The sequence below is a fragment of the Cydia pomonella genome, chromosome 22 (assembly GCF_033807575.1).
Source record: "Cydia pomonella isolate Wapato2018A chromosome 22, ilCydPomo1, whole genome shotgun sequence".
Taxonomy (NCBI): Eukaryota; Metazoa; Arthropoda; class Insecta; order Lepidoptera; family Tortricidae; genus Cydia; species Cydia pomonella.
The window spans coordinates 6637085-6653942 of record NC_084724.1 but is presented as its reverse complement, the minus strand read 5'-3'; the positions used below and the strand labels follow the sequence as shown (position 1 = coordinate 6653942).

General features: G+C 37.9%; 1 protein-coding gene across 1 annotated transcript; it reads right to left on the bottom strand.

The window, feature by feature from the left end:
* Nucleotides 1-2457: 2457 nt before the first annotated feature.
* Nucleotides 2458-16695, bottom strand: LOC133530178 (stromal membrane-associated protein 1-like). Its single transcript, XM_061868034.1, has 5 exons — nt 16361-16695; nt 10337-10467; nt 9243-9421; nt 7993-8098; nt 2458-7561 (listed from the first exon to the last, which is right to left on the bottom strand). The coding sequence occupies exons 1-5, from the start codon at nt 16611-16613 to the stop codon at nt 6767-6769; spliced, it is 1464 nt and encodes a 487-aa protein (XP_061724018.1). The 5' UTR covers nt 16614-16695; the 3' UTR covers nt 2458-6766.
* Between the last annotated feature and the right edge of the window lie 163 nt (nt 16696-16858).

Sequence of the window (16858 nt, the reverse complement as noted above, 5' to 3'; positions counted from 1 at the left end):
ATTGTTATATGGATTATTCTCACAAAAGGAGATATGTAAAGGACGCTATTTTTTTTTAAACTTTTAATTTCAATCGATACGTTACCAAAACAATTTCTTGCTTACCTTTCCTTACGATGTTTAAAAACAAAGATTCAGTGCAAGAAATTCCCGATATAAAATAGTACATTACGATACAAGTGCGAAAAATAGGAAATTCGAAACGAGTGGCGATAAATTAAAACACGACCGAAGGGAGTGTTTTAAATCGACACGAGTTGCGAATTACCTATTCGCACATGTATCGTACAACGTTTTACAGTACATATGGCCCTTTAAATGTTCGACACAGTAACGTAATATGCTACTTCTCGCACTAGTGCTATAAAGTAGCCCCATATGTACTGTAAAATATGTTTCCAAAGTGGATTATCTTGAAAACTAGTATTTTTGTATACTTGAACGATAATTTCTGGAAACGTTTTCATTGCTATCGAGTGTATTTATTTCTTAGAGACTTTTTCTTTATTACATATGTAATTATAATGAAGTTTTGGCTTGTGATATAAGTCAACCGGCGGCCTAGTTGTTACTAATGTATTATATTTCTGCAGTTACTTTTTGTTGTTTTCGTCATAACGTCTAGCCAGCCAACTATGTCAGTAGCATATTAAAGAAAGAAATATTACTGTGCTATTCCGCGATAAAATGACGTACTAGTCAATCAGTGCTAACCCGTTATACTTACTCGCGTATTTTTACATGCAATTAATGTTCCCACCCTCCCTCCGCAAAAAATAATACGCAAATAAATATAACAACTCACCACCAAAAGTACAAAACTCGACACGTGTTTCGCCTCTCTACGAGGCATCCTCAGGAGGCGCTGGAGATGTTGACGGTCTGACGCCCGACAACTGAAATCAATCTGATTTATTAGTAAGTATAACGGGTTAGCACTGATTGACTAGCACGTCATTTTATCGCGGATTAGCACAGTAATATTTATTTCTTTAATAAGCATGGATTTACGCAAAGTAACGCCTGATTCTATTAATTATATCAGTAGCAATCAGTAGTAGTACAAAAAATATTCTCGTAAGGTCCACGGTGCCACATTACTTTTGTTTCGTTAGATTTCGAAACAAAACAAATTCAACCATATTTCCTACACTATTGATATCAAATAATGTTTTTTTGTATAGTAGGCCTTAGGAGGATATATTAATCTCATTCTTAAGAGTAATATTTATTATTAGTCTAAGAAAGAGATAAAACTCCCTTAAAGTTTCAGTGACATATTGGCTGGCTAAACTGTTGGCCTCTACAAACGTCACCAATAATCCCATGCTCCAACCAAGCCGGCAATTATCGAAAATCGCATTCCATATGTTGCAACGTCTGTAGAGGCCTTACAGTAGACATAACGCCGTATAGATCGTGTCGTTCACGAAAACGCGTGCCTTCACTCGTAATGTCATGTCATTAAAGGTTAGATTTGACAAATCTGCGCGTCATCGTGGATGACGCGAACTATATAGCCCGTATCGGTATATATTTTGGTACATCAGTCGGTTAGCGTTACAGTATTAGGTGGTTTTGCATTCGATGCTTCCAATGTGTGTACATATGTTTTAACTAAATTGTTAGATGATTAACGTGATGAAGAAATTATATTGTGGTCTAATTTATAATGTTGTTTCATTTTTATACTGATGAATTTGCAATTCAACCCTAAGGGCCGTCGTTGATAGAAAACTCCAATCGAAACCAGTGGGGCGACATTCCTTCTTTCGGTCATTCTCGGCTCCGTTCGGGTCGGCATTGCTCCGAGCAATTATTGGGGTTGGCACAACTTGACGTCCCTTTGCGTGCACAACCACATATAACAATCTCTAGTGTTGTAGACGTCCATAGGCTACGGCGACTGCTTACCATCAGGCAGGCCGTATGCTTGTATTTTAAAAAAAATCGGGTTGCACTCCGGGAGTGCCGGCAGAAGTGAAAACTTGAATATTAATGTTGAGTCTTTTTAATATTTTGGAGAAATTGAGCAGCAGTTTTATAGAGAGATAATTCTCTATTATACCTACGTAAATAAATTTGAGTGTGGAAGATATCTTGAAATGCGAATTTTAGTGTTAATATATAACAGATACAGAGTAATTCATGAGACGTGTGCAGGACTACAGCTTACGCAATCAGTAAATGTTAATGAATCGTTCACCATCATATTAAGTAAAACAGTTACGATTCTTTGTTATTTAACTTTTTGGTAAGGAAAAATTTGAGTATCTACAATCATGGACACCCAACACATAAAGATCAATCAATCAATTTTTCGTATTATGGCTCCATCAAGGTGTTGATGATTCTGCCAATGTCGAGGTTGGATAAGACACGGCTAGTATATGAATCTTAGTTACTTGGTCTGACTCTAGGCAGGTAAATAGTTATTCAGTGAAAAAAAAAAACAAGTAATCGGTGTAGTGTTTATTGGTGTAAACAAAGAAAGGCGTCGAACCTCACCCATACAACCTATTTATATAAACACGGCATACACTCCTGAACTAAATACACAACGTTCGACAGCTACCTTTACAATTAACATGGTTACGGTTTTGGGACTACGAGACCGCTCACAAAAAACTAATTAAAAATATACACTGAATACGGTATGAAAGTGCGATTCGTTGCAACCAAGGGGCTAGTTTCTTCGCCCAAAAATAAGTCACTTCGCAGTGACCCTTAGTGTAAGCCCTGGAGTGGACGCTCGAAGCGGAGCGTGCAGCGTGGCATCGGGCTCACGAGTGATGTGAGCAGCGTGAGTGAGTGAGAGATCTGTCGATACCCCCCGTGAGGGGGGTATGAGGGGCCGCTACCGCACAATGGCTGCGGCGGCTGTTGCGGTTCGCTTCCCCACCGACTGGTGGGGTGGTCTGGTGGCCGTCATTTTGGGGACGGTGTGGGCAGCTGGTCTGTGTGAGCAGCGTGCACTGCGGCCGCTCTTATACGTTTGCATTAGTTTAACACGCACGCCGCACGCCACGCCCCGCTGTACGCTCAACTCTAGCGTCCACTCAAGCCTTCCACCTAGATGATGGTAGTAGAAGTCAGGCGCGGATACAAGGGGGGGGCCATAGGGGCAATGGCCCCCCCCTAAAACCCTGGCTCTCACATTACTAAATTGAGTAAAAATTTTTTTTACCTTATTTTCTGTGCAAAAATATATGATTTTCTCAAAATGCCCCCCCCCCCCCCTAAGCCAAATCTTGTATCCGCGCCTGGTAGAAGTGGGGGAAAACTGCAGCGTTCTGGATTTCTCGGCTCAGCATTGCTACGAGCTATGGAAGGTAGAGGCAAGGAATAGAATAGAAGCTAAGAACCTAGGCGTTATTGACGAAGTGAAGTGCGCTGTCTCTGATTAGATTTCTCAAATATTCTAGGTATTGTAGCGCCACCTATTTATGGTTTTTGTTGGAAACTTTTTGATATATGGAGATTCTATTCCTTAACTCTACCTTCCATAGCTACGAGTAATTATTAGAGTTGGCAAAACTTGACGTCCCTATGCGTGCACAGATAAGAATTACTTGAATTTACAACCCTAAATAGCCGAAAGGGATAGTGCCATACATTAGAAAGGGACAACACGACTCGTCCCTGAATCGCTGTCAAGCTTCAGTTTTGTTGGAAGTTTCCTTTCTGTACGGTAGTATTATTATTTATTGTGGTAGTAGCGCTGTTAATCGCTTGTAAGTACAGGGTTTCTACCCTCAAGACCAAAACATTTTGCAGTTTTGAAAAAAATTAACCTTTTATTGAATCATAGTTCAAAATTCTAATATATACTGTCCTTTTAAAAGTCTGTTTTTCTGAATTGAACAGTCGGACCAAGATAACTCTGTGGCAATGTGGTAATGTCAAATTTCTATGAAAATATGCTATTTATAATGTCACTCCTCACTTTGTGCAAATCGGTGCAATATTAATTTAATATTCTCAAAAGCGGACTTCGTGGTTCAACCCCTGGTTGATTTTATTTTTTTCTACTTGTAGTTTAAAATAATGTAAATTATTGGTGTAAATAATTTAATGCATCAATAATTATTAATTAAGCCACAATTGCTGTGAGTGGTCTAAAGTTAATTATATTTACACTACATGCCATAAAAATTGACAAATTAGTATTATTACCGTCGATTTTATACAACGATACACTCTGCACAAAATCCTATATTTTCAATTCATATTGAAATATGTATTTAGTGCAAAGTGTAGCAAACGACCCTGTTTCAAAGCAACTGTGGGAGACATCAGTCTTATCGACCTGAAATTACAATAAAATATTAAAATTACAAGAAAAATAGTGACTTCAGTCAAAAATAATTGTAAATAAAATTTATTTAAACCAATTTATAAAATAAATATAAAAAAATTATGGACTGGAAATACTGAATTAAATTATATCATAGCATCGAACCTACAAACTATAATTATTAATCATACCCGAGATCTGAGCTACCAACTTTGTTGACTGATAGGGGGCAAATGAGCAGACAAATCGCCTGATGGTAAGCCATTACTGTGGCCCATGGACACCCGAGGGCTTGCAATTACTTTATTCTTGAAGGTTTCCGGAAGGAAGTCCGGAAACACCGCGAGCGATAAATCATTCCTCAGTTTAGCTGTGCGAGGCAGAATTTCATGAATTGTATGATTTCGTCATACATGGGCGTCAGAGAGGGGCGGGGGGCAGCTGCCCCCCTATTCGGCCATTTCAACTGCCCCCCCTTTCCCTAGCTAGCAATACCCTTGTCGACATACATAAATTCTTTTAAGTTTTATAAGCACAGGATCCGTATGGCTACCTAATCCCGAGATTGCTGATGGAAAGTTTTTTAAGCAATTGATAGTTCCTCAATTGCAAAAGTTTAGGATTACTTCATGACTCAATTTTAACTATTTTGTACATTTGATACAAGTTGGCGGCTCTCAAACAGGGCGATATTAGAAGTACAATAATGACTTTACAATTTTAGGACAACGAGGTTAATAGGTTCTTAACTTCGAAGTTTACTTAAAAATAAACTAATAATCTATTCTATAAAATACAGACCTACACATTTTATTTCGGTTAAGCTGGGTCTGGGTTAAGGAATTGTTGCAAGTTGATATTTCCCCTGACTTTTTAAACAGCAGTGGCAATTTTTCGGCTATTAAATAATTAGGATGGACCTCATGTATGGCGACGGACTCCTGGGTCACCACACCACAGTTAATTCACCCCGCACAGGGACCTTTTATTCCCTATACCTAACGGGACCAATTTTCCTCGTGTTCGAACGGTATTGAAATTGAACAACATATGCACAGACCCGCAAACCGAATAACATGTGTAGTGTAGGTAAATATACAATTTAAGTATTTATTGTGATAACGAAAGGCACCAACCCTGCGTCATTAAATTATTCCTCTCAAGAAATGTTACTAGTCATGCATCAACATAGGTGTATTGGGATAACTTCGGAAAATATCATTCCAAAAATCATAAATATCTACTAAATAATGCAATATATTAGCTTAGAAATAAATTTAAGTGGAAAAATTCAACTCGGGTGAGACTTGTACTCACGACACTGGATCACTAGCCCATACTCTGCCAACTGAGCTACTGAGACTACACCCGGGGACAGCGAAGACTTCCACCATATGCGCCTTAGTGATGCGCCCCTAGACACAGCCCGAGACAGTGATTTTTCTACTTTTAATTTAGTTCTAAGCTTAATAACATAATTTATTTCTGCGTAATATAAAATTGCAATATATTTATTAACAAATATTCTATAATAAAGATATAGAATCTTTAGGTATTTAAGTAAAAGTAATCAAAATCTACCCTCAAATGGCTCCTTAAACCAGTTGAGGGTAGATGAAAACATTACATGATCAAATAATGTAGGTTAAAGTAAGGACGTTCTGTGACAGATCCAGGCGGTTTTGTATTTGGTTGGTTAACCAATAAATGTTATACTTTTGTTTAAATACCTAAAGATACAGAGTATAGGTGTATATTTGATGAACATTGAAACCTCCTAGGTGTTTTGGTTGGTTCAAGTTTAGAAGAGATTTTCTAAATTACTTCTTTTCCGTTGCTACCCCAACGCACCTTCAATGTAAGTATCTCGGCAATATGAAACAATATAGACGTTACCTTCAGAATTTACATACATTATTTTAAATACACGAACACAATATACAGTGCGTTAGATTCAAAGTGCTTAACCAGAAATGTGACACGTCTAATGTAAATCACAAATTAAATAGGACCAATACTTACACCTCTTATTAAAAAGTAAGTTTGTTTGTAATTATTTACAATCCTTGACAATATGCGAATTTGCCGATAGAAGTTGGAATATCACAACATAAATATTGAACACAAAACACCTAGATGACAGCTGCCTGACACGATATGTTTTAGATCTCTCGAGAATCCTTTTTTTTTTTTCAAATCGAGAGTACTGTTACTGTACGAGCGCGTACTTTTTGATATTAAATTATATCCAGAGCATTTTTGAGATAGTTATGTCTTTAATAAGAATATACGAGCTAAATAATTCAAGGTCAATGGCAAATTCGCGACTACGTGTATTCATATTATTGTCCTCCAGTGTACAATCGAAAAGAAATCAGCTCCTTTGCACAGATAACAAATGCTCCACAGATAAAACAAACTATCACATTTAAAAAAAAACATTAACGCGTAGGAACGTCTGAAAACAAGTTACTGCCAAGTGCTGTTGCTGGCAACATTGGCGTTAGGAAACGCGCTAGAGAAACCCTGTCCTAAGTTTAAAGAACCGAATTGCTGAGACAGCGGCTGTTGTTGAGGTTGGTTGAAAAATTGGTTATTTTGAGGGAAACTTTGCTGGGCGGAGTTGAACTGTTGTTGTTGTCCGAAGGGCTGTTGAAGCTGCCCTGGCATAGATTGAAACTGGTTAAATTGTTGTTGCTGTTGTTGCATCCCATTTTGAGGAGGCGCATTGTTAAAAGGCTGCGATTGGAACGCGTTAGCGAAACCAAACTGATTTTGCTGTTGAGCGAACTGTGTTTGATTAAAATTGGTTGAATTGAACTGATTAGTCGGTTGCTGGTTGAACTGAGCTGGTTGATTAAACTGGCTTTGGTTGAACTGACTTTGCGCCGACGCGTTGAAGCTTTGCTGAGTGAATTGGCTTCCTAAATTAGAAGGAGTCTTACTATATAGAGCTAGGATACTATCTTTAGTTAGTTTGTTCTTTTCCTTTTCAGTTGGGGCGGGTTGTTTGAAGAAATTTTCTTCCTCGGTCTTCAAGTCGGGTTTGACTTCTTTAGGAGGTTCCACAGGTTCTTGGGGAGCGGAGAAGAAACTGGAGAAGATGTCATCTTGCTTGGTTTCGGGTTTGGAGGTGTCCAGGCCGAGGAGATCAGCGGAGCTGGTGGGTTTGGGGGGCTCCACTTGGGCTGTGGGCGTGCTCCGGCCCAGCTTTGGGCTGACTGATGATTTGGGCTTTGGTAAGCTTGGGATTACGTCCGATTTCTGTAAAACAAATAGGCTTCATAAGTGACTAGTTATAAGCGGAATAATAAACTGACCGATTGTCTCAGCCAAATATCGATAAAAAGCTCAACAGGCATGGTAGATGTGCCAGGGTAGGTCTTGATAAAATAATAAATTGTGGGAAACACCGGTGTGGGTTTAGTGGGCTCCTCCCCTCATTCCCTGCACAAAGAGCCGGGAGGCGAGTCCCACATACCTCCCAAAATGCACCCACGTCAGGCCCAGGGGGACGATGCGTAACTCTATTTCCGCACCGTAAAAAAAAGCATAGAGCTTGGGGAAGGGATTCCAAGGAGAGATACAGACTTTAAACTGGAAAGCGGGAAATAGTGTGGAATGTGAAGTGAAGAAAGCAGCGACCTCATACTCGAGGAACGAGGAAGATAATGAATTGTGGAATCAATAGTTACATTGTATTTCTTGTCGTTGGTGGGCGCGGGCAGAGGGCCTAATCCCGACGAGGTCGACTTCTTTTTCCGCTTTTGCCTCTCCATTTCCTCATCGATCTCCTTGTCCCTGAAATAAATATTTATTTATTTTTATTCAATATTTAAGTCAAACTTATTAATGTTTTCGTGGGACACTCTGCACCCTAGCTTATATCGTATAATATATCGTAACACAAATTTGTTGCTATACAAATAAAGGTACACACATTTGGCCACTTCGACGTGAACGTAACAATTCTTGACATACCATTTATTCACACGAACCGATTTGTCTCGTCATTTAGAGGAAAGGGGACGCTCGTTTCTCCATACAACGTAGTCCCAATTTTCCTCTCTGGATATTGATATTATGAAAAATATTTTTATATAATTTGATGTATATTAACCATAGCTATGCCCCTACGTTCGACTTTTTCGGATTTTTTGATTATTGTAAAATTACGAGTGAAAAACAGATTTCATACAAATTTAAAGACTAACTCTTATAATTATTACAAATTCGAATAAAATCAAACATAGGGGCATAGCTGTGGTTGCATATACAACAAATTGTGTCAAAATATTTTGAATAATGTTAATATCCAGAAGAGGAAATTGAAGATAATTATCTCCCTTGAATACCACGTTATTATTATTAATCATATGGCATACATAATGAAGGACAATCAGAGTATAGATTTGAGGTCGTTAAGGCACTCCGGTCAGGCGTGACCGAGTCCGAGTCTTTAGCTGGTCCAGAATACGACTGACCGGACAGCATTGGAAGATATGATCAGCGGTCTGCTCTCCCTCACCGCACTCGCAGAGTGGAGAATCTTTCGAATCCCATTTGTATGTTAGAGAATTACAGTGGCCATGCCTATAGTTGTGCCGTTCTCGAGAACATTCCCCATACAAAACGAAGAATGTTCTAGAGAACGACACAACTATAGCCATGCCCTTTTCTGCCTATTTAGACGGCACCGAAGTTTGTGAGGGAGGTCAAACCCAAGGTTTTTATTTCGGGTCGATTATATGGGCGATTTGACCAGTTGTACCATCACACTGTTAACTGTCCATCGGTGGACCTTATTACAAAAGGCATAAGGTCCACCAATGGACAGGTAGAGTGTTGCTGTTTGTAGCAGCAGACCACTCCGCTTTCCACCGATCTGAAATACCACGTAAAGCCCTGATACTGTAGTGATAGGTCATTGAGATATAATACTCACCAGTTGACCTTGGGAGGGGCGGGCGGCACCCACTCCTTGGCGATGTACTTCTTCTGCTCGTACTTGGCGCGGATGAAGGCCTCCAGCGCGGAGTCGTTCTGCGGCCGCCGGAACGAGTCGGGCAGGTTGGCCTCGTACACGGCGCGCGCGCGGGAGTTGCCCATTTGTTGAAGGGATACCTACAATTATAGTCTCACATTTTATGCATGTTTTTATCAGAGATTGTGTTTTTTACAAGCTTTTATTTAACTTGCAACGTTTTTATGTAGAGTCAAAGAGAATTAAGGTCTTCTTGGTTGGTTGGTTAGTAAGCGTAGGAGTTGAAAATAGAGTTCTGGTTACTTTAGTTATAATATTAGCGGGTAATCGTTGAGCATTAAACTTTTTGTTTGCCGCGACATCTATTGTCTACTAGCAGTACTGAGAGTTCTGCTACTTGACGCTAGATGTAGACTACGAAAATAATACTATTTTTGGTAACAAAACCGTTGTATGGAGAGAGCGCTCTTGGTCTTCTCAATTCTCTTTGGTTCAGACAGTGCAAGTGTTATTTTAAACGTCAAACATCTATGAAATTATGACGTTTGCGTTGACTTGCACAGTCTGGGCTATCAAAATCATTGCAAACTAAACTTGGTCTGACTCTCTTATCTATGTTCGGGTCAAATCTTGTAAGCTAAATTAGATCCACTTCCCATTATTCGATTGAGCTGAAACTTCACATACATATATGCAGTATGATGGTACCATGGAGCTGACCTGATGATGGACACAGGACGTTGCCATGGGAGCTCTGTGATAAAACAACGTAACCTAATTGTGTTTGGTTTGTTAAAATTGTCTCGACAAGTATTAGTTGCCTGTGGAAAGAAAATAAAAGATAGTATCAAAAACGAAATTTCTTCTGTTACCTCTTCTCTGTGCTAGGCGCTTTAACCGCTAAACCGATTGAAATGGAATTTGGTATCGAGATAATTTTAGTACCGGGAAAATACATAAAGATATAAAAATGTGGGTTTAATTTGTATGTTATTATGCTCTTTTCATATTGGTGAGCAGTAAAGAATATTTGTATTTTATTCTATATAACGTACCACTTGCTCCGGGGTCCAGGAGTCCAGGTTCACACTCTTCACCTTGGAGATGTGCACGCCCAGGTTCCGATGGATGCCGGCGCAGCGGATGCACAGAAAAATACCCAGGTTCCATGACGCCCAGCGCGGTCCTGTAACCAGTGTTCGATAAATTTAATCGGAGTTATAAACGACTTGTGGGCCAAAAACTACCAAATGGACACCAAATATAGTGCAGCGCCACGGCAGACCTCGGAGGAGATGAGCTTGACGTCTTTGGAAAAGATTGGCCTAATATTGCAATAGACCGAGACGCGTGGAAGAATGAGAGAGGCCTTCTTCAGTCTGAGTGTAAGCGCGGGCCTAAAGGATAAAATGGGTATTTATGCTCGAGATATATTTCTTATTATTATTTTATTGCAAAGTTAATAAGAGTCGTAATACATGATTTTATTTTATGAATTAGGGCTTAAAAGCAACTTTATGCCAACTACCAACTTAAACTTACACAATGAAAGACTTAAATACCAACTTTACGAGCATGATGAAAAATTCGTCTGTATTTTCGTCACTTAAACATTTGTGTTTTTTGATGTGAACTAAGATCTAGCTAGCGAGCCGCGAGTGTACGCATGGTTGCTTCTTGCTTCTGATTTTACGCCCAATTAACACAACTCGTGCAAGGCTCGCCTAAAGCGCGCAATCGACACCTTTAGGAAGAAACAGGATTTAACACAATAAATAAACATTATGGGATAATCTTACACAAATCTAGTCCCACAGTAAGCTCAATAAGGCTTGTGTTGTGCGTACTACATGATGGTATACATAATATATAATTAGTAAAATTACATATATATAAATACTTACATACATAGAAAAAAAACATAACTCAGGAACAAATATTTGCGATAAACACATAAATATATGCCCTTACCGAGATTCGAACCCGGGACCTCCTACTTTTTAGGCATGGTACTACTGACTAAGCTATGAGACCGTCAAAAGGAAGAAACAGAATTTAGCGGAAAACATTAAACGGAACAAAAGAACACAGAAAAATTGTATTGATTACTTAAAATATCATGTGTCACATATAAACTGGAAATATATATAGGCCCGGAGGGAAACTAGCATAAAATCGTGCATATAACCCATATAAGGAAACATTCTATAAAATTTTCGAATAAGTAGCGGAACTTCATTTCGTGGTTTGGGTTTGCGTAGTGTGGTTGCGTGACTTTCGTTTGCCATATAAGGAAAGAAATGCGACACCATCGTTTGCCATGTTTGGGCAATTGGAATCACCGATGATTGGAAAATATAATAATGTATAGATGATTATGTTTTTCGAGTTTATGAAATGATGTCTACTTAATTCATTGACAGGGCCTACAGCTAATACTATTTGACGAATTACAATGTATTCAGACCATAGTGTTGTAATGATGTAAACATTTTAGTAGAGTTACCTACTTTTTTTATACCACGTCGGTGGCAAACAGAGTCTAGGGACACGAAATCAGTGTTCTAAAAGTAGATTCACCTTAATAAATAGTTGTAATGTATAACTATTAACTGGGTCAAAATTACTATCGTTGTCTTGTATTTTGGCCCCAAAAATGTGAAGTGTAGCTTTTTGTACGAGTAAAATTTGTTTTTTAATAATTTACTGCTATCAAAACATGCAATAGCACTCGACTTTTTTTTTAGTTGATAGACCAGAAATACAAGCGTGACAGAGTAGTCAGAAACAAGACAACGAAAATAATTTTGACCCAACTACCTTTATTTTGGACGTGCAGTAAGCTGCAGAGAAAGGTGACCTCCCTGCATACAACTAGTCTATGCAGGAGGGGTCATTTCTCTCTCCAGCCGACTGTAAATATAACCAGCCTTAAAATGTATAGTGATTGTTCATTATTTTTTGTATATCTGAATATAATTATGATGTTAGTATGATGTATATATTTTTGCTCAGTCTTCCGTCCATCACGAACGCTGTAAAGGGTTTGAAACGTCGGGATGTTTAAATTCATTATACGCGATATAATCGGTTTTATTATATGCGTAAGTAGGTATAGCAATCCTGCGTTCGATTGCCGAGAGGTTTGACTGCCCATATTTGAGGCATTGTGATGATATGCATGTTTCTAGAAGTACCTATTATGTCTAACCGCTAAATGGGTGCTTCTAGAATCATAGCTGCCTTAGTAATTTTTTAGTGATAAGTTTGTACATATTAACAAAGCTGTAAGTGCATACTAACATATTTATGAATCTAAAGTTACTAGAAATAAATGATTAAATAAAAAAAATAGCTGCAACTGGTAACCGAAGACAATATAAATTTCGGCTCGTTAAGTAAAAAGATGGTAACAAGTTATCCTTAGAAAAAATATAGAATAAACTTTTCTTTTTTTACTACATACACACAACCATCGTTACAGGTTATCCTAATTCGACAGTATGGAATTTGACACAGAAAACAAAAGAATTACATAGGTATATAGTAAATAGATTATTACAAACTACAGTAACACAATACATATAGCATGGCCCTTGTGAATTCGCTCAAAGACCAAAGAAACAAATCTAACTCGAATACTTAATGTTGATCCACCAGTTATTACATGTAAATGTACTGTAATGTTTGCTAAATGCAGTCCGTGCCCTTGTCTGCCACATTTGGCATCATAATATGCAAATGTGACCTGATGAGAATACATTGAGCGAGTCTTAGGATTTCTGGTGCCTTCGTGGACTGTTTTACAACGTAATATGCATAGCCCGGATTTCGTGGACAAAATCGGACCAGTACCAGTGCTAGGGATTAATTAATTATTGACTTATTTACATAATTTCTTACTTACTTACTTACGAGAAAGGTATTACGAATGAATGTGGAGTGAAGTAACGGGAGAGGGAAACCTAGGAAAAGGTGGATGGATTGTGTGAGAATAATGAGATGACGGGTGACTGGCGAGAGAGGTATAGAAGAAGACATGCTGCGCCGACCCCAAATGAATGGGATAAGGGCAGGCGAATGATGATTACATAATTTCTTACTCCAAAAATTAGTCACATTTGTTATTATGAATAAAAATTGCTTGCTATCGATATCGATACTTAAATGAATAAATAAATATTTTTCTAATGGAGGATAGGCATACGTATATATTAAACGTATATTACACGTACGTACGTGTTTATTATTATTCGTATATTCAATATATATATTATAGTTTATAGGTAAAATTTGCACAGATCGACCTCCTAGTCTCACAGTAAGCGCAATAAAGCTTGTGTTGTGGATACTTATTTACAAAACTCAGGAACTAATATTTGTGATAAATAAAGACACATGTATAAATGCCCTTATCAGTATTCGAAAACGGGGCTATAACCGAGTAAAATCGAAGTCCGTCAATACCGGGCATTTTTCTCTGTCACTCTAATTACGTCTTAGTGAGAGTAAAAGAGAAAGATCCCCGCAATTTGCGAATTTCGTTTTTCGCGGTAGGCCCCCGGGACCTCCTGCTTCGTATAGAGAGGGTCACTAATTACTGTCTGTGTCTACACTAGGAGCCGTTCAAATCCGTGTGTCACAACTTTGCAACTGTAGCAATAATTCAATAACGGTATAATTCATACCATGTAATTTTATCAATACAACCTTCAGATCAATTGCTTCATGCACGGTTACGAAGTGCACTTTCTAGGCAAATCTTTTACAATAGATAATAAATATTATAGGACATAATTATATTTTTATTTATGTATGACCGACCGGTCTGGCCTAGACCCTGTCTATGAAGCCGATGGTCCCGGGTTCAAATCCTGGTAAAGGCATTTATTTGTGTGATGAGCACGGATATTTGTTCCCGAGTCATGGGTGTTTTTTTTATGTATTTAAGTATTTGTATATTACATATGTATATCGTTGTCTAAGTACCTAAAACACAAGCCTTATTGAGCTTACTGTGGGACTTCGTCAATTTGTGTAATAATGTGTTTGTATAATTACACAAATTGACTAAATCCCCGCAGTATGATGGCATACATATAAGAATAAATTTAAAAAAAAAACTTTTTAGCGTGCTAAATGTGGGTATAAAGGTAAGGTTGATTCTTCAGAATGTTAGGGCGTCCGCGAGCTGGCGCGGGTGCACTTCGCGGGCGCACACACGCATTCACGTCACGTCATTGTAGGTAAAATCCGTCGCATGCGTCCGTCCGCGCCAGTTAGTGATGCTCATACAATTTTTCGTTTACCTGCTTCCCCGCTCCGTGCAACGGCGCCAACAGACGCCCTTAATTTATATTGAACATGATCTCAATTATAATTGGAATCTAACCTTGACTTATTCATTTAAACATTATGATATGAAGCATAATCTACATGAAATTAACCCAAATGGGGCTAAAGACAGGAAAGTGTAATTAGTGGTTTCCTCTTTTATTTCACATTGTGAAATAAATGTTTTGTTTGACGACCGGTCTGGCCTAGTGGGTAGTGACCCTGCCTATGAAGCTGACGGTCCTGGGTTTGAATCCGGTAAGGGAATTTATTTATGTGATGAATACAGATATTTGCTCCTGACTTCCATGACTAGGCATACGTATATATATTACACGTACGTACGCGTTTATTATTATACATATATTGAATATATATTATAGTTTATAGGTCAATTTTGCACAGATCGACCTCCTAGTCTCACAGTAAGCGCAATAAAGCTTGTTTTGTGGATACATCACGATATAAATATCATATTTGCACAACTCAGGAACTAATATTTGTGATAAATAAAGACACATTTATAAATGCCCTTATCAGTATTCGAAAACGGGGCCGACCGGTCTGGCCTAGACCCTGTCTATGAAGCCGATGGTCCCGGGTTCAAATCCTGGTAAGGGCATTTATTTGTGTGATGAGCACGGATATTTGTTCTCGAGTCATGGGTGTTTTCTATGTATTTAAGTATTACGGCCAGTGTACACATGCCGTCGTTATAAAAACGAATTATTTAACTTTACAATAAATAAAATAAAATAAATCGATTACTGATGATGTTACAGTGACGTCACAAAGTTTGTGACTCCCCACCTCCCCCTTGTCACAACATGTCACATTTCCCTGACCCCATTTATTGGATGACCCCATATGAGCAATAAAACATCTGGCATTTTATTCATGGACTCATTGATACAATGACATATATGATGATTGGCATATGTAAGAGTATTAGAGATAACTTTAAACAATTAATAGATAACATAATAGCTTCCTCATATTATTGATAAGGAAACTATGTGTAAATATAAAGTAATCAATATTTAATTTCAGTTTTGCCCAATTCAAAAGTACAAATATTTAGTCATTTTCGACGAATTCACTATATGGTTTGTTATCAGGACTTGCATAAACATTTATGTTACATCTCTTTTGTTTCTAGAGTAAATAAGAAGGATGCAAACCCAGGCCTCAAAATAAATTAGATATATCTGAAAAACGTTCCAAATTTTTCTTTCTTTTTAAGAAAAATTTATTTAAATATAGTTTGGCTCAATGACCATGACCATGATAAGGAGAAAAAATAATACATTATTTAAACTATTCAATTATTTTACTAGTGACAATGTAATCACTTTGTGATGTTCATCAATTTCAAAATGTCATTGACTCTAAATAGCTTTCAACATCTGGCAAATATGAACTCTTTTCCTTAGCAAGAATTTTGTACCAGAAATCAAGAAATAAAACACTGGAATATCAGTGAACTGAGTAATGCATTACCTGACGACGTCGACGGGCGGAAATGCTTGTAAATTGAGACCTGGCATTGATAATAACTAAATTGTTTAAGGATATCATGAGTCATTGATTCCAATCTATGAAGAACTCACGGTTCACTGAGTTCAAGGACCTAATTACGATACGGGCCGCTAGCAGTCAGCTAGCTATCTGTTACTACTTCTAAGCGACTACCTTAGTCGTAAATAATATTTTAAAGCGAATAGGAAACTTGAGAATCATCGTACCTTTTGCATCACAGTCAACACAATATTTGTTGTCTTCATCCTTCAGCATAACCATTAATATGTTCTGACATCGGTCCTGGATCTGTTTGGCCCGATCCTTTTCGGTTTTCGATGTCATTTCTGTTAGATATTTGTAGCAAACGGCTTGAGAATCACTGGAAATGGGTGGAAGGATTGTTTGTTGAAGGCAGCAGCAGAAACCATAGATTAAAGTGAAGTGACAGCCGGATTGATGAGGTGTATTTTTGTTCATGGTTGAGACGCAAGCTGGCAATACTAAATGTTATTTTCACGAAAAATAATTATTTTAAAATTTGTTTTTGAAATATTCTACATTTAGTTATTGTTATATAAATGTTATCATGAATCTAATGTTTTTTTTATTACAAGCTTCGAAATTCCAAATAAGAGTATTCTATCTCTGTCACTTCTATACGGCAAGAGGGTTAGAAATGTAGAAAGACAACATTTTTATTTCGACGACGTTTACATTTGATT

What these genes read in the sequence shown, in the direction of transcription:
- LOC133530178 (XM_061868034.1), bottom strand. Translation starts at nt 16,613, where the DNA reads ATGAACAAAAATACACCTCATCAATCCGGCTGTCACTTCACTTTAATC. An exon ending in TGTTGACTGTGATGCAAAAG is followed by an intron (nt 10,468 to 16,360) that starts GTACGATGATTC and finishes CACTGGTTACAG; the next exon opens with GACCGCGCTGGGCGTCATGG. An exon ending in GCCCCTCCCAAGGTCAACTG is followed by an intron (nt 8,099 to 9,242) that starts GTGAGTATTATA and finishes TATTTATTTCAG; the next exon opens with GGACAAGGAGATCGATGAGG.